This window comes from Falco cherrug, chromosome Z (genome assembly GCF_023634085.1).
Source record: "Falco cherrug isolate bFalChe1 chromosome Z, bFalChe1.pri, whole genome shotgun sequence".
NCBI classification, from domain to species: Eukaryota; Metazoa; Chordata; class Aves; order Falconiformes; family Falconidae; genus Falco; species Falco cherrug.
Genome location: NC_073720.1, coordinates 17,547,605 through 17,570,695, shown reverse-complemented (window position 1 = coordinate 17,570,695; position 23,091 = coordinate 17,547,605). Strand labels below are relative to the sequence as shown.

General features: G+C 38.1%; 1 protein-coding gene across 6 annotated transcripts in view; it reads left to right on the top strand.

Annotated features, from left to right (window-relative positions):
• Positions 1 to 18,323, top strand: part of EMB (embigin) — a 28,332-nt gene extending 10,009 nt beyond the window's left edge. For 5 of the 6 annotated variants that reach the window (XM_055699203.1, XM_055699206.1, XM_055699208.1 and 2 more), the window contains 7 exons: positions 2,127 to 2,301; positions 4,910 to 4,998; positions 8,380 to 8,507; positions 9,658 to 9,940; positions 10,725 to 10,758; positions 12,667 to 12,740; positions 13,853 to 18,323. In XM_055699203.1, coding sequence (XP_055555178.1) covers positions 2,127 to 2,301; positions 4,910 to 4,998; positions 8,380 to 8,507; positions 9,658 to 9,940; positions 10,725 to 10,758; positions 12,667 to 12,724 — 767 coding nt within the window. In that variant the 3' untranslated portion in view covers positions 12,725 to 12,740; positions 13,853 to 18,323. The remainder of the gene's footprint in view (positions 1 to 2,126; positions 2,302 to 4,909; positions 4,999 to 8,379; positions 8,508 to 9,657; positions 9,941 to 10,724; positions 10,759 to 12,666; positions 12,741 to 13,852) is intronic. The other variant, XM_055699204.1, reaches the window with a different exon arrangement.
• The last annotated feature ends 4,768 nt before the right edge of the window (positions 18,324 to 23,091 follow it).

Here is a 23,091-nt window from a genome sequence, read left to right as displayed (position 1 = left end):
ATATTTAATGCCTGTGATTACACACAGTCTTTTGTGTGAATTATAGAAGTATCTAGGCTGGCAACTTCATGATAAAGTTAAAATGTTCACAGGGAGCATGTCATGAGCTCAGTAAAGAAAATATGAGTAAGTTTGTTGCCATATTGGGTATTGTGTTCTAATAACTATTTTGCAGTGATTTTGAAATTGTTACTTTTTCATTAAAACAACAAGTAAAACTAACTTATGGCTATCTGTTCCTCCAAATCAGTTCAAGTGACAACTTCTCTGCACTAATGAATCTACTTGGAGAGACCATGCAAGCCAGGGTACTTGCTAACCAGAAAGTGTTAGTCAGCTTTGCAGCATTTCAAGAGTTAAAGCATGGAGAAAAGGCAAGAGAACCCTCTCCCTAAAGTAGATGTGAAGTTCCCCATTGCCAAATAATCATTTATAACTAATTTCTTGGACAACTGGTAAAACTGATCTAACCAAAATCTCTCTCAATTGGAGGAGATCAGTTAGGACTCCTTTGCAAAGTACTGGTGCAATATTTTAAGGATGAAATTGCACAGCATTTATGCTGTATTTTCTTCTAGCAGGAAGCTTGAGGTAGTGTCTATTTCCTCTGGTACTTCTGCTTTTAGTACAGAGATGCCCCAGATATCAGTCTTGCTTGTGGTTAATCTTCTACAGCATAGGGTTTTCATGTTCTATTAATTTAAAGTGTATATATTTAATATCAAAAGGTACGGATTCTATTTTTAGCCAGTGCAATTAATCTGTCTGTAAAACTGCTACTGTGAAACCAATTCCATTTGTAAAATTCCTTTGATCATAAACAACCTCAACAAGGTGAGTTATGCTTGGCTCATTGAGTGTAGTGGCTCTAATAAATGAGTTGCTGTATCTGACTTTGCTCTGCTATGAAAGACTAAGGTGTTGCTCCTCTTAAGTTTTACTCCAGTTGAACAGATCTGTAATATTTTGGCTGGGACTTGAAGTTCTGGGCACACTGTTTTGCAGGCTGAAAATATCTCTGCCAGATCCAGTAAAGTTCAAATATTCAATGGGAGTATGTGGTACTTCCACTTCAGCCAGACTTTGCTGCTTCTTAGGTATGACTTGCATTAGTAAGTCAGTGAGCTGTACCTTAAAACTTCCTTTTCTCTGAGAAAGAAATTAAACTGAAATACAGCTGCACTTTGATCATCAGGTACTACAGGGTGGGTCTAGGATTGAGGTGAGGTTGGAATAAGCTTTCATAGAGTATTCAGGAGGGCTAACCACAGTTGTATCTATAAGGTGTGAAAGAAAAGGCCAATTATGAAATAAAATGTCAGTGCTGATGGGTACGAAGTCAAGTGTTCTCTTATAAAAGGCTGTTTGGTTCAGAGAAGATATGTGCTGTTGAAACTTACTTTTTGGATATGCACATTTTACGGTCATGAAGCTTGTTAAAAAAGCATCCATTTTTTTCTACTGTATTAAAAGTTTTCACATTGTAATTTTACTGGCTTGCCACTAGGAAGGCAAAGGCAGCCGTAAATAGATTTGAAGGCTGTTTCGTTTCAAGTTGAGTAGCTATAGCATGACAGGCCAGATCCAACAGTGTTAAGGTTTTAGATTTTGCCAATAACTTCACTCAGTATCATGAAAATCTGCATCTGGCTAAAGCCTGGATGCTTATATTTATAAATCTAGCTCCTTTTGATATTACAAATATAACTCACTAATATCTTTAATCCAATAAATCCTGCTTTTTTTAATACCAAATGTGAAGTCAAAAAGGCAAGCATATATTGCTCCCTCTGAGAGCTAAGTAGTACTTAATATATTTTGGCTTGTTAGACTTATGCTCCTACATAATTTATCTTGTTTTCAGTGAAATGAGTATCTGTGTTTCTATATAGGAAGTTTACCTACAGGATGGACTGACTGTGTTTTTGTAATGACTTGTATCAAAACTAATTTATGACTTCAGAAAATCAGTGTCAAACACTGACTGATTTTGGTTTTCTTACCCTGGAAAGTATAACGGCAGCACACTGTATCCACCTGTAATCCAGCATGTGTCAAACAGTCTTTGAATCTCTTCCCTGAAAATGATGAAAGATTTTTTTCATAAAATTCTTCACACTTTTTAGGTGTTTCTGGTACTTCCACGGAAAAGAATATCACTTTAGACCGTGCAACTAGAATTGAGCTTTCATGCAGATTGGACAATAAACACTCTCATTTAAAAAGTCTTCAAGTCACTTGGAAGTGGGGAAATGAAACACTCAGACACATCAACAAAACTGAAAACAGCTGGGGCATCCAGTAAGTAGCGATCTTTATGTTTTGACTTCAAGTTCTGAGTTTATCACATGCATATACACTACTCAATACTAGTTATATGTATATTAAGAGAATTGTAGCTGATGCACCATGAGGCTGCACTGCCATTCGGTGAGACCTGGACAGACTGGAGAATTGGGCAGAGAGGAACAAAGGCAGGTGTGAGGTCCTGTGCCCAGGGAGGAACAACCCCACACACCAGCACAGGCTGGGGCTGACCTGCTGGAAGGCAGCTCTGCGGGGAAGGACCTGGGAGTGCTGCGGGACAGCAAGGTGCCCATGAGCCAGCAGTGTGCCCTGGTGGCCAAGGCCAGTGGGATCCTGGGGGGCATTAGGAGGAGCGTGGCCAGCAGGTCGAGGGAGGTGATCCTCCCCTTCTACTCTGCACTGGCAAGGCTGCACATGGAGTGCTGTGTCCAGTTCTGGGCTCCCCAATTCAAGAGAGAGAGGGAACTGCTGGAGAGGGTCCAGCAAATGGCTATGAAGATGAGGGGACTGCAGCATGTTAGGAAGGGCTGAAAGAGCTGGGCCTGCTCAGCCTGGAGACAAGATCTTATCAATGTCTACACATATCTTAAGGGCCAGTGTCAGAGGATGGGCCAGGCTCCTTTCAGTAGAGCTCAGAGACAGGACAAGGGGCAATAGGCACAAACTGCAACACAAGAAGTTCCACCTAATGTGAAGAACAACTTTACCTTGAAGGTGACAGAGCACTGGAACAGGCTGCCCAGAGAGGCTGTGGAGTAGTCGTCTCTAGAGACATGAGACATTCAAAACCTGCCTGGATGTGATCCTCTGTAATGTGCTCTAGGTGACCCTGCTTTAGCAGGGCTTTGGACTAGATGACCTCCAGAGGTCCCTTCCAACCCTGACTATTCTGTGATTCTGTGGTGATTAATATATGCCCATAATTGACATACTGAAGCTGCAGGAAAGAGAAGGGTTGCAGTTACCTCAAGCCTGAAGGAAGAGCTCCTGTTCTTTTTCTAGTGCTGGAAAACAAGGTTTCTTCAAGGCAAGAATATAGAATTAAGGACACAGTTCTTTGAACTCCAGTAATTGTGTTCAGTAAGTGAATGCTAAAATACCTCTATTTCCACATTCTCTTTTCCACCCCAGTTCTGCTTTGCAGAAGTCTGACGGGCATAAGTGGCCAGTTTTTTTCCTTCATAATTAGCGAAACAGAGAAGGAATCAGCTTTCAGTAAAGATGTTTTGGATTGTTTTAAATGTTGTCTTAACTCTTTCAAACCTCTGCAGAGACTGAAGAAATATTGTATACATTGAAGAAAACTTTCTACAATTTACTGTGATTTTTAAAAAAAAATATCTGTAAATGGACTAATTTTAACTGGGTAGTCTCCAGTTGTTTTCTGTATAGCTTTGGTTTCTTAACATCAACAATATTTATATAAAATTTTTATGATACAAAATGCGATGAGGATGTGATGTCACTTTTCTGCTACTCCATATGCAAAAAGACAACGACATAAATATTTTTCAAGATGCCTGTGATGTATAGTTTGCCAGCAGAGAAGATGCTGGACTTCATTAGATGCAGCTCTTTAAAACTATTCTGTCTTGAACCTATGCTAGTCATTGTGACGTGCGGAATTAGACTCTATAACTCGAAAGTTATAAAGTAGGTATGTTTATTGCGCGCAGATGCACGGGGGATCGCTCCTCCACAAGTGTGCATGCCCGAAGTGATGAACCATCTCACATTTATACAATAAAACAAATGAATATTCAATTAATGCCTATACATATTCGTTACCTAAACCCGCTTCGTATGTTAATTAGCTTATCAGTCCTTTGCCTGGAATGTGGTGGGTCTTGGAGGTTTGTAGGTGATTCATGTTCTTGTGACCATCAGATCTTCTCCAGCAAGGAGTGGTGATTCATGTCCTTGTGACCATCCAATCGTCTCCTTGCCTCTCCAGCAAGGAGCGGTCTTCTCCAGCAAGGAGACTTAGCACTCCCTCCCTCTAGATAGCATTGGAATATCTCTCATCCTTTTCTCATTCTTTTTTAAATAGCCCCTTTGTTAGAGGAGGAAGGGCAAGCGTCTCCTCCAAAATGTAGGAGTGTCCTCAAAGCTGTGTGGCTATGTGACCAGACATCGCACCCATGACTAGTCACCATACCCACATTCCTGGGCAGACATATACAATCACAATCAATGTCCATTGTCCCCATTTCACACTATTTCTCCATATCAATTGACTGACTGGCTTTAGAAAGAATAAAATCTCTTTTGAAGTCCTGCATATGATAGGCTGTATAGATACGGCTTCACCATGTGAACTAGATTGGTAACCTGTACATCTTACTGCCTGAACATGTTTGCCCTTCTGTGAGCAACAAGGGTGAAAATGGTATTTATGTTGCCAGGTCTGCTTGTGCTCTTCTGACTTATTAAAAATGTCATGGTGTTTTGATGTTAACCTGAATCCTAGTGTTTCAGTAATGTTCTCTGTTCTGCTACTGATCTCTGCTGGTTTCTTTAGAATGTTAATTAGCAGTCACTGATAGCTGTAGGACAGAAGAGAATACAAACAAAAACAAATTTGGTGAAATATTTCTTGCAGATTGAGGATCTGGGATAACAGTCAGCTGGGAAGCTACAGTTGTACTCTGAAAGGTGAAGAAGAAATCAGTGCTGTGTTTCATTTACAAGGTAATTGTATTTAATCTTAATCTATTAAATTTTTCTTCACTTGGCCATTGAAATCCAGTATTAATATGGTTTCTGGATAGTGTGGAAACTAACTTACTTTGGTCAATCTAAGTGAGAATCATTATTAAAGGCATTTCTATAGCTTGGAGGGAAGAAGAATTTTGAAGCAAGAAGGAAAAGTTTTTTTAGAAGAAAATTTGCTAACAACCAAAAGAATGTCTAAGCCTACTTTTTTTTCCGGAGTAACTGATTTCCCCTTCTTTCTCCATCCTTACAGCAGGAGTGAATACTTACCACTTTCTGGGGGGTGGGAGGAAAGGATGGTGTCTTAGGTAAATTTTTCAAAAAGCAGAGCCAATGACTTGAAAGTTTGGCCTGAGATTTGGTGTTACAAAGAGGAGCGATGATTAGCAGAAAGGAGGCAGTTTTTTTGAGCAAATTCAGCTGTATTTCTGAAACACCAAATTACTGCTTTAGAGTATCTTTCATTCTATATGAGAACAGCGCTCACATTAAAACTAGTGTGCTTCACTGGGCAGTGTGAGTGTCCTTCCTTCTGTTTTGTATTCTCTTCATAATGTTGCCCCTGCCAGTAGGAGGCAAAGTTCAGTTGAATGGAAGACATGCAGAAATGAAACATACATAAGCTGCAGAGAACCCTTATCTTCAATGACCGCTATTTCCTTCTCTATTCCCACCATCCAGATCTTGCAAAGAGCAAGGCAAGTGTTTGATCTGCGAAAGCTCCAGACTGATACATCAAAAAGATTCTCCCTGAGCACAGGTTCCTTAAAACCCTAGCTCTTCAAATAACTACCCCTAAGTTCAGCTGAACTAACTAGCAGCTCTGTGTAGTTCAGTGCTGCAAGCTGCCGTTGTCCACTGGGATATCTGGTCATGTCACTTGGGGGAACTCATGTATGTTCAGATACCAAGTAGTAATGTTCACACCTGCTTTCAAATCTTCAGCCAGGGGAGACTGGCTTGCAGTACTGAAGACAGACAAAAGTTGCAGTTTATCAGACCTTTTAATATCTAAAAATGATGTTTTTCATGTGAACATGTGGGTAAGGTTTAGTTAAATGGCTACCCAGGTCTGTTTAAGGTCTCCTTTGACTTTTTTAATCTATACTTTTGAAAGTATACCATAACTATTTCAGTAAAGGCAGGAATGACTCAATAGGGAAGTCATCTTTTCCCAGAATAGTGCATAAGACTAGTTGATTTATTACAAGAAGACAGGAGAATTGCTTCACAATGGTTGAGTGCTGCCACTTCTGATGCCATAAAAAGTACTGGCTTGATATTTTTTAAGATTAATGCAAGAGTGAAGGAAATGAGAAAGAAGTCCTTGAATCTTCCAGTCAATGCAGAAAGAACATTTCTGAAACTGAAAGATGAGTGATGGGTTGTAGACTCAGTGGCTAAAGTCATCACTGCTGTAACTAACGGAAATAGCTTTTCCACTAGGCAGTTGGGCATTATTGGATGTTACCCCTCCTCCCTTTCCCCCCTGATACTGGTTTGGCATAACCCCACAGACTGAGGAGTTAAGCTTTTATCCAAGTCTGCAGAAAACAAGAGATGCTTATAGGAATTTCAAATTATTAAACATGGAGACCATTCATGGATATTTTAAATGGTGTGAAGTGCTGTAATAGCTATATTGAAACCTAGAATAGATCAATTTGTTTGCACTTTGTTCAGGGATCCTTAAGCAGCTGTCCAGGTACATGCACTACGAAACAACTCTGGTCTTTAAACCAGTGTGGAAATCTGCTGGTATAAATCTGTCCATCTCATCAGCAGTTTGTTTGCTTTCTGTGCAGCAGCACTGTTTTGTTACCAAATTCTGTGTGGTCTAATTGCAAAGTTACCTGGGACAAAGCATATTATTTCCATGCATGCATTCAAGGTTAACAACTCTGTTACAGAGCCAGATTCCAGAATTAATGATGGATATTCATGTTCTTAATCATAGCTTATGTGATCACATGTGTTGCTCAGCATGGCTAAACCTTTTTGACTGTCATAAACCTGTTGTGCTGGGTGTAAGGGTTTATTTGTTTTCATGTTCCAGTCTTTTTTTCTGTACTTTTTTTCTCTATGAATTGTGAAGGAGGTGGCAGTAGTTAGTAAATTAGTCCCTTTTACTGACAGCAGTGAAGATACTTGGTCACTACTCTTCAGAAGTATAGCGTTTAATGATTAAAACAAGTATTAGTGAAGTCTCGCTCCATGTGTAGTGAGGCTGGATTGAGGTACGGTGCAGTGAATTCTGAGGCTATAAGCAGTGCTCTTGTTAACAAATTGGCTTCCTATATATTTTTGGAATGGAAATTTAAATTTAAATACTCAAGTGAACTCTTTGGGAAAATTAATTTGTGCTCAGCCAGTCAAGAAGGGGAGAGAATGAGAACAATCTTAGTTTATTCCAAATTGTTCCATCATAACTGCTGAAAGCAAATTCTTGGTTTGTTTAGTCTAGCGTGAACAATATAATTTAAAAGATGTACTGGATCTGTACTAACACAAAACAATGAAACTTGAAGTAAAACTTAAATGGATCTGAGGAAAACATCCTGATAAAGAGAGAAAAAGGGGAGATACATAATATAGTATGATATATTTGCTCAGCTCTATCTATAGGGTGCCTCAATGTATAAAAAAAGCCTTTTTTTTAGGCTTTTGCCCTTGGAAGGCTGTGGGGCATCTGCAGTTATAATGGTTGGGACAAGTAGCTCTAAAGCTATAAAGTGATGTCTTCTTGTGGCCATGTTCTGTCCTTAGCAAGATTGGACCAAAAGTCCTTTTTATTGGCATGCACCCAGAAGTCATTATTTCAGCTCAGAAAACATTTGTAACTAGAAAACTGTCTGCAGTTTTGTCTTAATTACAAAGAAGTTCTCTGCATGCAGAACTTGCCAGATACTATTAATGTGGCAGCATTGTGGCTGGAATAGACTTTTATCAGTTTTTGCGGGTTGAGTGCAATTGTAGAAAAATTAGTGTTGGTTCCTAGTGTACCAGAACTGATGCATGTAGCTCACAGCTGTCAAGGAGGGGAAGGAGGAAATGGGCAAGGATAGAAGTCAGTCTGATTATCACTTGGTTTTCAGTATTGGAAACTGTTAAGATCATGGAACAATTGAGAACAGGATTCCTGTAGTCTTCTGTACAAATTCTGTGTATGGAATATCAGGCTGAAATGACTCTTCATTTACATAGTGTCATGAGTGATAGAATCATCTGTGTTTCTTAAGGGAAAAGAAAATGCATGGACTACTATAAATAGATATTTAAATATATTCTATCTTTTTGTAATACTGTAATTACAACCTGTACCTGTAACTTGATGGAGTTCTTCCTACTTGTTCTTAGTACCGAAAATTGAAGGAAAAGAAAAACCCATAGTCAGTTATGAAGGAGATACAGCTGTGATGATTTGTAAAAGTTTTGGCTATACTCCCACTGCTTGGACCTGGTATATGACCAATGGAAGTGAACAGGTAACAGTTTCATCTGTTGACAAAGTAAAACAATATGGTATGGTAAAAACTGGGTACAGACACTTGGTAAAGTGCAATGACTTTTCACTGTAGGCTCTATAAATTGCACTTCCACTTAAGTTAATGTAAATTTCTGTACATAGGAAAAAAAATCTGTGATATTCGGATGTAATCATTGTTACAGGGATGTAGCTTTTGTTCTGGTTTGTATGATGATTCTTTTCCAAAAAGTCCCTGTCATACTCTTACAACCCAGACAGCAGTAAAACAAAGGTGAGTCCTGAGATATATTAATACAGTAAAATCAAGTAATGGTTATATTGCTCAAATATTACTATTGAATACTCCAAAAAATCTAATAGCAGGACATTCTTTTAAAGACATGTAAGGCATTGGAGGCTTGAAGGAGAACAGGAGCATGTTCCTTCTCTTACTTCTGTATTTCCCAGCTTGTATGATCTCTTTGGGGCACTGGACCTGAAGGAGGTAATTCTGTGGTGGAGACTGCTGTGGCACTTGATTCTGAAGGAGCTGAAATATCTTCTTCACCTCTTGGCTTAAAGGCTTTCAGGAAAAAAATCTCCCTCAGCTGTTTGCCTCCTTAACATACCCATCCTTCAGGATCCCCCTTAGCCTTGGGACCATAGCCACCTTGTTCTAGCCCCTTTTCTAGGGGAAGCACTGTCAACTGAGGAGGTAAAGATCTGTCTTACCAGTACTACTGGAGAGTAGCGCTGACTTGTAAGACTATCAGCAAACTCCCAGTGAAGCAGCATTCCCAGTACAACTTCGTTGAAAGCGCATGCTTTGTGCTGTGGTGAAACCTGGAGATTAGATCCTGACGCTGCAGGCTGCCTTTGTCAGTGGTGAGTCAATAGAGTCAAAAGTAACTTTCATCTGATCTTAGACTAAAACAGGTCAGACAATCTTCTCATTAAAAGTGCGTATTTTTGTCCATTAAATGTAAAAGGAACCAGGGTGGCTACCAAAGAGAAATTCTTCCCTTGGAGGTGGACTAAACATGCATCACAAATGCCACTTGTTCTTAACTCATTTTACATCTTTGTGAAGAACTATGTGTTGATAATATAAATAATTTGATTAAACAATTTCTTACTGCATTAGTGAGACTTGTATATTTTATTTTCAGGTTGCCATTAATGACTCTTTGCTGGCAGACAAGTATGTAATTAATAGAGTATCTGCCAATGTAACCCATCTGAAGATACTGAAGCTCACCAAGGAAGACGATGGTATATATTGGTGTGAAGCTGGTTTTGAATTAGGGAAAAGTAAAGGAAAGCTGAAGCTTAAAGTTCTATCCCTCATGGTGCCTCTCAAACCCTTTCTAGCAATTGTGGCTGAAGTTATTGTTTTAGTAACGGTTGTTTTCCTGTATGAGATGTATTCAAAAAAGAAGGAGAAATGTGCAGGTAAGTAGTCTTGTTTCCTGCTTTCCACTGAAACTGTAGCCAAAGGTAGAAAAGTGTGACCCATAGCACTTCATATATGAACTTGTGTGCTTTTCACATCTATATTTTTTCTGACAAAATAATTTTGTCAAGAACACTGCCATTATTTTAGATTTTTAAATCTCTTCCATAGTCTTGTATTCAGGTATTGCTTTCAATAAGCAATACTTCCCCATAAAAGGTTTGATTTAGTCCTTTTTCCTCACAAGACAAAGGAGTTTCGAGGCTATAGTTTTTGGGGGAGTGCTTGGGAATGGAAACAAGAGCTAGTAGTCTTGATGGGAGAAACTTCTGTCAAGAAACTGAGTAAGGAGGGAAAATGCATTAAAACAGAGTGCATTAGTGTTGGTTGCTGAATCTAAGGTGCATGCAGGTAAGCTGAACTAGACGTGCACAATGAAACAGAAGTGATCTATATAAAATCAATGTATAGATATGTATATATTATGCATATATATGCCATGTATTTTCCTATATTTTACACATATATGTATAAATTGTATACATTATCTAATATATGTATCAAAATCGGATTAATAAGCTGATCACAGTAAGCTTTTGACAAATTTGTAGGTAATTCTACTGAATAGAGAAATGGATAACTTGAATTACACATTTAAGAAAACTAATAAAATGAAAAAATAAGTTTGTTTCGCTTAGACATGGAGTAAATAATATAATTAAACAGAACTCTTTCAGTGTTTGTTAAATTAAGACCTTATATAATCCTTTTTCTGTTATTCAGCAGATGAAAAAGAATTTGACCAAATTGAGCAACTGTAAGTGAAGAATTTGTATACTATAGATAAATACCTGCTCTTTTGCTTATTAGTGTTGTATAAAATTATATGTTACTGACCTAGTTGGTAAGGGTTAGTGATAAATGCGAAAGTACAGTTTATTCCTTTCCTTAAGACTTCCTAATTGTGGAGTGTGCAGAATGATATTTTCTGTCTGGCACTTCATTTTGGTGTTTGGAAGATGTTTCACTTTTTTTGTTGAGAGCACCATGTGTCCTCATTCTAAAAGGCTATAACTATGAGGAAAATCACTTTCAGGTGGAAATTCTATAAAAGAGGTTTTGAAGCTTTTCTCCTACATTGTATTTGTCATTATTAACATAAATTTCTCACTTGCATGTGGTCAAAGCCCTAATTATCCTAGGTAAGCCTGTAGTTGCTGGGGTTTTGGGAGCTAGCATTATTGGCTGTTTTGATGGTAACTCCAGCTTCTCAGGGGGGTGGAGTGGGTGGGCTCTCATAGTGCCAATAGCTTGGGCGCAGGAGTGGTTGCACCACTGGAGCCAAAGGAGTAGGTGTAGGCACTTCTGCTGTCCTGCTGCTTGAGGGTTGGTGCTCCCATACTGGCTCCTCCCCCCATCCTTAGTATGATGCATTTCTAAAAGCTTGCTTATTAAAACAAGCTATACTTCTCTCCTGCCCATCCTTTTGAAGCCCAGTCACTTCATTTGTCCTGTTTTGCTTTTGTAAGATGGAGCCTAGCAGTTCCTCTTCTTGTGTCCCATCCACTCCATTTTTCTTCTCCTCAGTCCCTTCTCTCCTCCTATGTTTGTCTCCCTTTTTGTCCTTCTGAGTAGCACTGTCTCTCCTTTGTTGAATTTCTTGCTGCAGTTACCTTCTCCGTTTCACTGTTGTATTCACTTTCCTATTCCTTTTTCTAGTGCTAGCTAGAAACACATTTTGGTGCTTTCCCCCTTATCTAAACAGCTTTAAAGCTGTAATTCAATTATGCTATTAAGTGAGGATATGTCTTGGGCACATAGTGTGGTATTATACTGCTGAGTGAGGACATGCCTTGGGTTAAATTGAATAATTGCGCTTGTTGTGCAGCCCTGCTTTTTATAAACATGCTGAAACTGTATTACAACAGGATTGTAACACAGTATAGGGGACTAAAATAATCTTTTCCTACTTGATGACATGTAGGATGTGGTTTTGATCAGCTGCTTAATCTTTTAGACTTCTATCTTAGATAAATGCATTTGAGGAAAATCTATTAAAATATGTATTACTTACCTTTCAGTTATAAGAACCAGGCATTTCAACTACTGGCTGTTTAGAAGATAGATCTGTGTACCAGACAGAATCTCTGAAGGATTTTATGTCAAGTGATAAGTAATACACAGCTGAACTTGTCTGAGGCTGTAATTAAAATGCCACATCTAACAGTGCATTAGGTGGGAAACCAGTGGTTCAGAAACAATTTTTTTTTTTGAGCAAGGGAATTAAGTCTTGATTTTAACCAACACCATATAGCTAGTTGTAGGTACTCCAGAAGAAGCAATTGTATGGTTGTTCCAGCCCATGTTCTGAGGATGTTGACCTGCACATTGCTTGTATATTATTAGAGCGTTCACTCTGTTTAGAAATTCTATATGTTGAATGAAATAATAGTACAACAATCACTTCTGGGAATACAGTCACTGTTAAAACTTTGTGGGATTTTTGAGGGGGATTGTGTTGAGTCTTCACTACTTGGCTGCAAGACTTTAAGAGTCAGTATTTTGGTTGCTTAAATTTTTTAAATCTTTTTTTTTGTAACTTCTCATGCTAAAAGAAAATCAAATAAGTTCTAGATGCACTCTGATTGCACTGTGGGAGTGGAATGACTGTACTCATCTTATACTTGAACACTGAGTTTTGGAATTTGACTTCTCTTTCTTACAGTAAATCTGAAGAAAGCAATGGTCTGGAAAACAGTAGCACTAGGCACAGAAAAATTTAATCTGGTTCCTAAAAAGGTAAGTTAGAGATGAAACAGAGACCAGAGTTTACTCTTCTTTTGAACAGCCTAATACAAGGACAAAGGAATCCACTGTGTCACCCTAGTCTGGTTTTTTTTGGATGTGGGAACAACATAGTAATAGAACCATTGTTTAGGTAAAACAATATATAGTCATTCATGATGTAATATTAGCAAGAAAGTGCTTAATTGCTTGGCTCCTGATCATGAAACACTCTGTGAATGCCAGGGTAGGTGCTGAGATGCATAAGAATTGCTGATGTATCCAAAATCATGTTCTTTCAGGCTGTAGTTTGGGTGCTGACTGAGTTTATGGAGTAAGAATGCAAGTGGGAAATGTCACAGTACCAGATATATGAAGCAAGGATTATAGCAGTCTAGGAAAGAAGACAGCTTAATAGATAATGACTGAAAGGATTAGTGGTAGAAGAAAGGAAGCAGAGGGTATGTAGCCCTGTGGAAGCTATATAATTAACTTCCCTGATTCTCTGCCCTCTTTACAGTCTAATTACAGGCTGCTTCTACTTCCACCAGCTGGAAATGCTTGTCAGAGGATGGTCTGTAAGCTGAGGACCAATCCTACATACTCTAAATTTCCTCTTTTTATTCCCCCTCTGCATCTGGCACCACAATCTCTTGTTTCAAGATGAGAGGTATGAGTGACTTGGTATTCATGTCACTGCTGGTACTGTTTTTCCCTATAACAAGCCACCTACCTGGAGGAAGATTGCTTCCATACCTTTTCTTTTAAAGAACAAAGAGAAGTGTCAGGTAAATCTCATAAAGATTACAAATCAGTAAAAAATCAAGAACAAATGCTTTCTAAGAGTATATTGTTTCCTCAGTTTGCTGCATGTTATGGTATTTGTTGATTGCTGTGACTGAAGTTCCCAAGCATTTATCCCATATTGGATCTAAAGTCCCATTCTTGTACAGTCTTTTTGGCATGTGACACGTGATGAATCACTAAGGATTCAGACTTGCAAATTGGTCCATTCAAAAAATTGTAAAATGTAAACTGTAAGGAAATCTTCAAACAAATATGGGAAAATATTAAGCAGCAAAATAATAGAATGTTATAAGGAAATGTGTGTGTTCTTTTTAATCCAGGAGATTTAAGCCGACAGAAGTGGAAATCATCACAAAGCTACAGAAGATGTATGCAGCTATGCATTTTAAACGTCTGCTATGCTTCTAAGTAGACTCTACACTTAAGCTAAATAAGATGCTTTGAAAGTAGCTGTGAAACTGCTCATTTTATACAGATGATAATGTATTCTGATATAATGCATTTAGGTCTCTGCTGTCTGTACCATTGCCATTTTATTACTAAAAGGCAATTTTTACATGATCAGACTTCCTGTTTTATGACTGATCCATTTGACTTTGTCCTGAATTGGAACTAACCTTGTATTCACTGAATGAACAGGAAATATAGAATGAGCCTGTTATCCAAGTGTTATAAAGCTGGACTTTTAAGATCAAAAAGTATCACCACCAAAGAAAACACCTTTTAATAGCAGATGAAGCAAATGTGACACAGCTTTTTTTACCAAAGAAATGGTCAAAGGGAAATCTTTATCATGATTTAAAGGAAATGATAACAGTTTCGCAGTTTGCTCTGAACAGTAAAGTGTCTTCATTCTAACTTTTCTTTGCTTCATTTAAATGAGAAAGAAATATTGTATCTTAAGTATTCAGAACATACCAAATCTTCTTAAGATGTCCTGCTATTTGTGTGCTACTATATTCTAATTCTAAATAAGTTGAGCACTTAAATACTGTACAGATCAGAAAATTCAGCAGTATTTCAGAGTAGGTGAAAGAAGCAAAGGGGATACAGTACCATACCAGAATATAACTGAAAATTATTTATGCTTGCACAAATTACTGCAGGATCTGAGAGATGCCAATCCAGTTTTGCAATTATAATTTATTTGGAACACAGATTTCACAATATACCTGTATCTTATGTTCTTATCATACATCCTGTGTAGTTGGTACCCTTACTACTTGTGGCATATTGAATTATTCTTTAAACTCCACTCAGAGCACAGAGAAGCTAAAATTTTCAGGGTAACAGGATAAGCAACATGAATACAATTAATTCTCTAATACATAAAATTGTGACACTGCTGTTATGATTTATGGCTTTGCTTTAGATGAGCTAATTGCCATAATTACACAATTTAGTTGCATTATGCATTCAGCAATTGAAAAATGTGCAGCTAATAGAAAAGCAGGTGATGGCATTTGTTGCTGTTGCTTGCTAACCCAAAAGAAAAATAACAGAAACTTCCATTTTAAGAAAGGCAAATATAAAGTCTTCAAAAGATTTTCTTCTCTCAAAATATGTAAGGAAAAACCAGGCAACATTTGCAAACTCCCTGAGGAAGTAGAAGGAAAAAACCAACAAACATTTAAACAATTTCCTCAAAGTGGTTGTTTCTCTTTGAACATAAAGGAATACAGAAAAATAAGATGAAATAGATTTAATTCCCTTTATTTTTTCTATTTTACTGTTCTTATGGGTTTGAAATTACCAAAGCCTAGCATTGGCTGTTCTCTTGGAGATGGTGGACAAAATCCAGTATGACTCACATTTTTTTTGGTTTTGTAGTTTATTTTGCAGCTTTAACAGCAAGTTAAGCCCAAATAAAAAACAATGGGAAGTACATAAGCATTGAGTGATTGACTGTAAGGGCTGAACAGTGATAAAGATTTCCCTTGCTAAGATACTGTTTTTATTGTATTTTGCCTTGGAGTTTCTATGCACTATAAAAACCAGAATGCATTTACAGGTCTTTATATGAATTTATCATTGATATAACAGCATTTTTGTTGTAAAAATGTTGGCAGTTTAAAAAGATTTACTTCTGTATATTAATTGTTTGAAACATTTTATTTTTTGTATCAATTTTTTTTGTAGGAAATCTAGTAGCAAAAAGTAAGCTTACAGATCAAATCACTAGATTGAGTAGAGCAGAATTAATACCTCTTGCAACAAAGAAGAGGTTAGGTAGTATCTGGCAAAAAGCCCACCTTTTAATCAGATGTGGTAACAGTTTATTGCTACCCTCACTGAGCATTCCCATCTTGAAATTGTGGTATGAAGTCTTTGCCAACATATGCAAATTACATGAATAGATGCTTTTTGGTGTTAGCGAACAAGGGCTGCACTGAATGCAGGCAGGAACTGGAGAACCTACATTAAGTATGGATTTTAGATCTATGATGTGTTCCTCCTATCAGGACTGTATTAGAGTTTAAGATTGGCTGCTGTAACAGTAGTTTTGTCTTGACCTGCATCTAGTATGTTCTGCTCGCCATGTCTGCAAGGCATTTGATGTTTAGTTTTAGGTTGGCAAGTAGTTTTTTCATCTTGGTGAGTGGTTTTATTCCTTGTATGTCTGCCTGGGTTCAAACTTCCTTGGGTTTCTCTATGGAAGGCAATAGTAAATAATATTAAATAGTAAATACTACATAACTGACATAATGGTCATAACTCCAAAGGCATAAACCCTATAGTTTTTAGTTCACATGCCACATAGGAAGCTCTGGAAATCTCTTGTGTGTATGTCAACAAATACATGTTGTGTATGTTGACAACATTCCTACTGCAGTTGCTTTGTGTATCTGGTTTATTATGCAAACATAGCCTTCAATAGGACAAAAATTTGGCAACCTTAAACCAAAGCTCTAGGCAATGATTTTTAACTCCTTCAAGCCAAGAGGTACCAAATGAGAGCCAAAACAATTCTGAAGATATTTCTTTCAAACAGCAGGTAGAGCAAGTATAAGGAGCCACAGAAGAATTAGCTTTAATAATGAACATTAATCTGTAATAATTGACTTAGACTCTGCCTACCCATATAACAGCTGCATTTGTTTGGCAAATTGTGTCTTCTAAGACAAAATCCTTGTTTTCTTGCAAAAGTGGTATGTTACTGGTTTCTATACTAACAAAAGTCCTAGAGGAAAAAATTAGTCTGCAAAAGAATCTTGAAGGGCTGTTCCTAATGCTTCAAACTGGTCACTGCAAATTCCTCCTTTCCGTAGGTCCGAAGTAGACACTAGCAGCTGTGAGACCAGATTCCTAGTGAAGAGTGACAAATATTATTTCCAAACTGCGAGCTCAGCTAGAACTGTGTGAAAATTTCCTTAGGATGGAGACCTAAGAAATACCCAGTAGTGAGTCAAGATGATTAAGTAATTAGGCATAGGTCATTTGACATGGCCAATCCTGAAGAAGAAAGAAAACGTGTAAGTATTGATGCTGATATTGAAATCAGCATCCATGTGCCTCTGTTTTCCAGCCAAAGAAATTAGGTTTATATGCTACCTTTAAACTCACTCTGAAAACTCTTCTATGTTGACTGCTAAGCAATTAAATTTAGAAAGAAACCGATGGGTGTCTTCAGTGTAGGCAGAGTTTTTCGGAGGACCACTCAACTATGTGTTGAGCTACCCAGCATGTGCAGACTGACCGCAATTAGTCACATGATGTTGCAGTTCTAGTTGGGAGCTCCCCAAAAGCAGGAAGGGGAAAGGAGTGAGGAAGAAACCACTTGAGACTGGTTGCAGGGGCATGGAAAGGACCTGCAGATACTCCATAGGGGTCCTGAGGGACAGCAGGAATGGAGTGAGATGACTGGCAGTTCAATGTGTGCAGAAAGACAGAGTGTAAATTTGTAGGAAAACTTTTTTTGGTTGTGCCATTCAGAGTGTTTGTGTAAAGTTCTGTACAGTGACTGTAAACAATCTGCTACTGCTAAGCACTTGTGCAGGTGAAAACACAAAGCCAAGTGGTATGTTTCATAAGAAAATCAGAAGTTACATCCTTGGAAATTTTTTACCACTTGCTTTAAATAGTTTTGCATTCTTGTTACTTTCTTATACCAGAGCATATATAATGCATTAAACAATTCTTTATGAGAAAAATAACTCAAGTTCCAAACTTTACAACTTGTTACTGAAACTGGGTTGTCTAAATCTACTGTTGATGCCTGAGTTAATATTTATAGTTGAATTTTGTGAGACTTCAAACTTGTAATGTTTATTCTGTTAGTCAAAATGATTGGGTTTTATTCCATAAAGAAACTTATCTGATTCATTTTGCCGTTCAGCCTTTTGATTAACCAAACAAAGATTTTTGTCCATTTTTATTACATGGGTAATATTTCTATCAACTGACTTACTGAATTATTTTCAAATTGACATTAAAAGTTATGTAACAGTGCCTTGAAGGAAGGTATTTGTTTACCATAGTTAAGTTAATTTTTCTCTTTTGCAATATGTTTGTTAAAAATTTCAGAGGAAACATGACAGCAAAAACTATTTTTCTAGTGAAAGACTACTAAACCTAATGCTTTTATCACGCTTGCCTTATTTTATATTCTGATTTTATACTCTGTGTTCACTCAACTGTTCTATTGTTTTGCTTGAGCGGTAAGATCTGTACAGAAAATGGAACAGCCTCTGTATGTTTGATGTATATGGAATAATGAGTAGTTATGAGTAGTGTTAATTGATAATATTGTATTTACTGAGAAGTCCAATAAATTTTACCATGAAGAATCCATGAAGCAGAGTGTGAACATATGCCTGGTGTCTTTAAGAAACAAAATCAGACTGTCATTTCTTTTTATTTGTCCATATCCACACATTTTAATTTAGACCTAAACTGCTTATTTGCTTGACTACTGAACTGCCTTTGCTCAGATGTATAACCTTCTAGGTAGAAATTGCCAAAGATGTCCAAGTAATTCCTTTCTAAATGCACATACTGCATCTGGCCTAGGTTCATCGCTTCTAACTTGGACATCTAAATTAGGAACGTATTCTGTTTCCTGTTAATGGGGCTTGGAAGGGAAGGATTATCTTCCAGTAGAAAAGAACCGTCTAAATGGAAGCTGGAGTTAAGCAGGGTAAATCTCAGCCTCTGAGACAGTGTTATGTTTTGATACTTTGTGCTTTATAAAAAATTATTTTTAAATGGTGTTAGTCTTCCTATGGAGACACATCTCTGATTGCAAATTGAAATGTATACTAGCTTCTCTCAATTACTGTTTTGAAGGAGACTTAGGGATATTTCCTTAGACTGCCTTCTACTGTGATCACAGACAGGTTTAGTATGACACTTTCTTAGTATATGTTAATGGTGTGTCAAGTCACACAGCTCATCCTTGCTGACTGCCCTATTTGATTGAAGAGTTCAAATGTGATTAAACTGCACAGCAGCAAGTGTATGTTAAGTCTCCCTTTTGGAAGTTGTTTTGAATATTTGTGGTATCTGTTTCCTAGCACAGGATAGCAAGATAGGCAGGCAGACCTTTGGAAGAGGATAGAGTGCTATTAGCTATGTTTCTGCCACTTGAGATTTCTTGTACAGACAGCACCAGTCTAGGTAAAAGTATCGAAGCCTAAGCTAACTGCTAGCAATAAGTAGTCACTTCTGAAGTAGATGTAGGATGTGCAGCCAAGATACTTGAAGGACAACTTACTGCAATTGTGAAGTCTAGGTTTGTAATAAATACTACTTCATTGTCTTTCTAAAAAATCTGCCATAAGAATTTAAAAGGCAGTATGTAGGAAAGAGGGAGAGTAATAGCAGACAGAGGTAAAGTTTTGAGGCCTTCTAAATGAGAGGAATAAAGATTTTTATCCTTTGCTGTTAATGGTTGCAGTCTTTCTAAATGCATGTATACTTCTCAAAACCATAAAGGAAAATACATATAATAATACAGTCTTCAAAAAAAGCTGGCAGCTCGACCATACAATGGATTGGAAAGACTCTCAGTAGTGCTAATAAAATAGCAGTACCCTTTCCCTACTGTTTAACAACCATTGTTTAATCTGTTTCTGTTGATAAAGAGCTGATAATTATGTCCAAGACTCTAAAATACATTAGCCTTTAAACTGATAGATTGGGCCCCCACATGGTTATTCTCAGCTCCCACTAAGACTGTCAGAAGGAATGAGGTCATGCAGGTACTCTTTGAAATCTGGGAATTACTTTGCTTTTATGGTGATGTGGCTCTCTTGGTGAGCTAATCTGTTTGCCACATAGCTCAGGCATTGCATAAATTGCACAGTCAGGACTTGGGTTTGTTCTAGGTTCAGGTGCAGTGATTCTGCTCAGCAAGTGTCTATGCAAACGTCTGTGACCATAACTTTTGTGATACAGAAATGAAGGAATAGAAGTAATAAGAAAGAATCAGGAAAATGCTTTGAAGAAAGAAATCCCATGAGATAGAACCACCAGTTCAGAAAAGTAAGGCATATGTAAAAGTTCTTGCTGGTTTCCTTCCATCCATATATGTATAGATACTAATTAGAAAACATGATGTAATTTGCTGCACATTTAAAAGCACAGCCTGCTTTAGGAGAAGTAACTGAAAGCATTTGTCAGATCAATTAACTTGGGGAAACTAGCTTCCTGGTCTATGTCTGTTATGTTAGGCTAGATGGAAGGAACTGCAACTGTCTATAGCACACGAAGATGCCATCATGAGGAAATCAGATCCTATGGTTGAAAGCAGTTCAGGTGATTTTCATTTCTGCCAAGCCTCAGCTATTGACAGTGCAGACATAGGAGCTAATGAACATTCTGAGTTGATTCCTGTAACCCTTTAGATTTCTGCTTTAGGAGAGTTTAACATTCCTTGGCTGTTTTCTGGCATTGGTAGTAATAAAAGCCTGTGCAGAGAAGGGAGGACAAGCTTTCTCCTAACTCACATTTTAGAAAGAATGGTATCAGCTGCTATTTCAGCTTGTATTGATAATGAAGTATATCAGACCTAGTAAAGCAGGGGTCCTCAAACTATGGCCCGTGGGCTGGATATGGCTCCCCAGGGTCCTCAATCCGCCCCTGGTATTTACAGACACCCCCTGACCCCCCCCGCCGGGGGCTGGGGGGGGAACCAAGCAGCCGCAGATGGCTGCCTGCCACTGCATCTGCACGCCGGCCCCCTGGTTAAACAGTTTGAGGACCCCTATAGTAAAGGATGCTCATTGTTCATTCAACAGGAGCATAGGTCTTACGTCATTTAAGGGTTACTTTAGGCACTGCATACAAAGGAAAAGAGCCTGGAAAAAGGTGGGATAAGGGGAAGAATTGTGGAAGAAGTTTGCTATTAGGTGCTGTGCAAAAATCACCTCTGTGCAAATTTTTACTGCAGCCCATATTTTACTTTGGTCTTTACTGCAGTCCAAAATTTTACTGCGTATCCATATTCACTTTATCCTTCAAGTGTTCTTGTGCATGCCCCACAAGTCTGCACTTTCCATGTTGGTAGGCAGGCAGCTGTGGGGGTGATTTGACCATGGCCAACAGCCAAATACGCACACAGGTACCCACTTGCTCCACTCTCCTGTGAGGCAGGCAGGAAACGGAAGGCAAAAAGACTTGCATAAAGACAGTGATCTTTAACAGGGGGAGCAAAGGTTGTGCATGCAAGCAAAGCAAAAAGAGGAATTCATTCTCCACCTGGCATTGGCAGGCAATGTCCAAACACTTCAAGGGAGTCAGGGCCTCAGCATGTGTAACAGCTGCTTGGGAAGACTAATGCCATGCACATGAATGTCCATGCTTCCTCCTCCCTTCTCTAAGTTTTCATTGGTGTGAAGGATGCTATACGGGATGGAATATTCTTTTGGTCAGTTTGGATCAGCTGTACTGGCTAGGTACTCTCTTAATGTTTCCCACCCTAAATTTACCTGCTGCAGGGGCAGAGTGGGAAGGAGAAGGGCTTGATGCTGTGCAAGCACTGTTCAGCAACTGCCAAAATACTGCTGTGTTATCATCACTGGTTTAGCCACAATTTTGAAGCACAGCACTGTATGGGCTGCTCTGAAGGGCATTAACTCAGTCCCAGCTGGACCCTACACAAGGGTGAGCTTCCTTCCAACACTGGCTGGAAACAGACCACAAAACCTCTTTTTTCCTATATAACTCTCATAAACTTACCAAGCTTCTTGCTATTCAAGTTAATTGACAGTAAATTTCTAGCAGCAGTCAAACCCCCAGAGGTCGTAAGTAATAAGAACAAGTATTTAAGAAATACATTGAATATTCCTTCCCCTCCCCCTGGAAACACTGAAATGTAAAACGTATTAAGTCAATCAATATTTGACAATAGGTAAGGCAAATGTGCTTCTTTTGGGATTTTACAGTTTTTCAAATAATCTGTATTTGCCACTGGTAGTTTTCAAGATTTGAGTGATTTCTAGAACTAAACATTTTCCATGCGAGAAGAAGCAGCAATATAGTGGATTTAAGCCTGTTACTTGCTTTTTCATATCTCTTCCACAAACCTTAGCAGAAGATTAAATATAGTTTTCTACTTTAAGGCCCAACTGGGAGATTGATTTGCAGTCCATCTCATAATGTCGTATTTCCTAAGTACCTTCCTGTCAATCAGTCTGCATAGAAAAGAGCTAAATTATTTTCTATATATGTGGGAGGGAATCAAGCAAAATAAACTTCTCATAATTTTGTGCTCCACAGATAGGAATTTAGGATTATAACTTCCTTTAATAAAATTATGCATAACAACAGATCACTTCACGTTGCACAGTGCTTGGAAGATGTATCTTTTAAGTGGGTTTTCCTATCTGAGTATAATAACTAAATCACAGAAAGGGCATCTGAGGGACCATGTTTGGTCATCAGCTGCCTACTGCATCTTGGACACCAAAAGATAAACTGAGGCTTGGAACTGAGTGGTGGAAGTCTATTGATTCATTTGTCAAACCAATGATTTCACTGGCCAGTGTACCCTCTGTTTAAATTAATTTTCCCAGAAAAAAAATATATTGTTGTTCTGGAGAAACGGAGAAGAACTGTTTCTAAAATAGTCAAAAAGACAGAAAAATTCACTTGTAAAGAGAACCAGGTCTTTCTCTTCTCACGCCTTGCCCCTGCTAGCCTGTCTGAGTAACAGGTGACTCCCAGCCTCTGAAAAGGAAATTCCTGCGGCACAATGCTGAATGCTACAAAAGGGTACATGGCAAACGGTGCAACCCCAGACTGCAAGGACCAAGTAAGCCAGCTGACAATTTACTTTGATAGGGTGAAGCCAGCCAGAAAACATATGGCACTTTCTCAGGAAATTATTTATAAACTGTTGGACAATTTAAAAAATAGTACCAATGAAGGAAATCCTACATCCTGTTTATCCAAACTTGGTAACTGAAGTAAAAATACTGTTCTCTTGTTACCATTGTGACACTATTGACAGTGAAAAAAAGCTGATGAAATGTGACTTGCACACATGCTGTCACTCAATTTCTCACTGAAACCACCTAATATCACTTAATTATAAAGACTTACTCATCATTGTTATCAC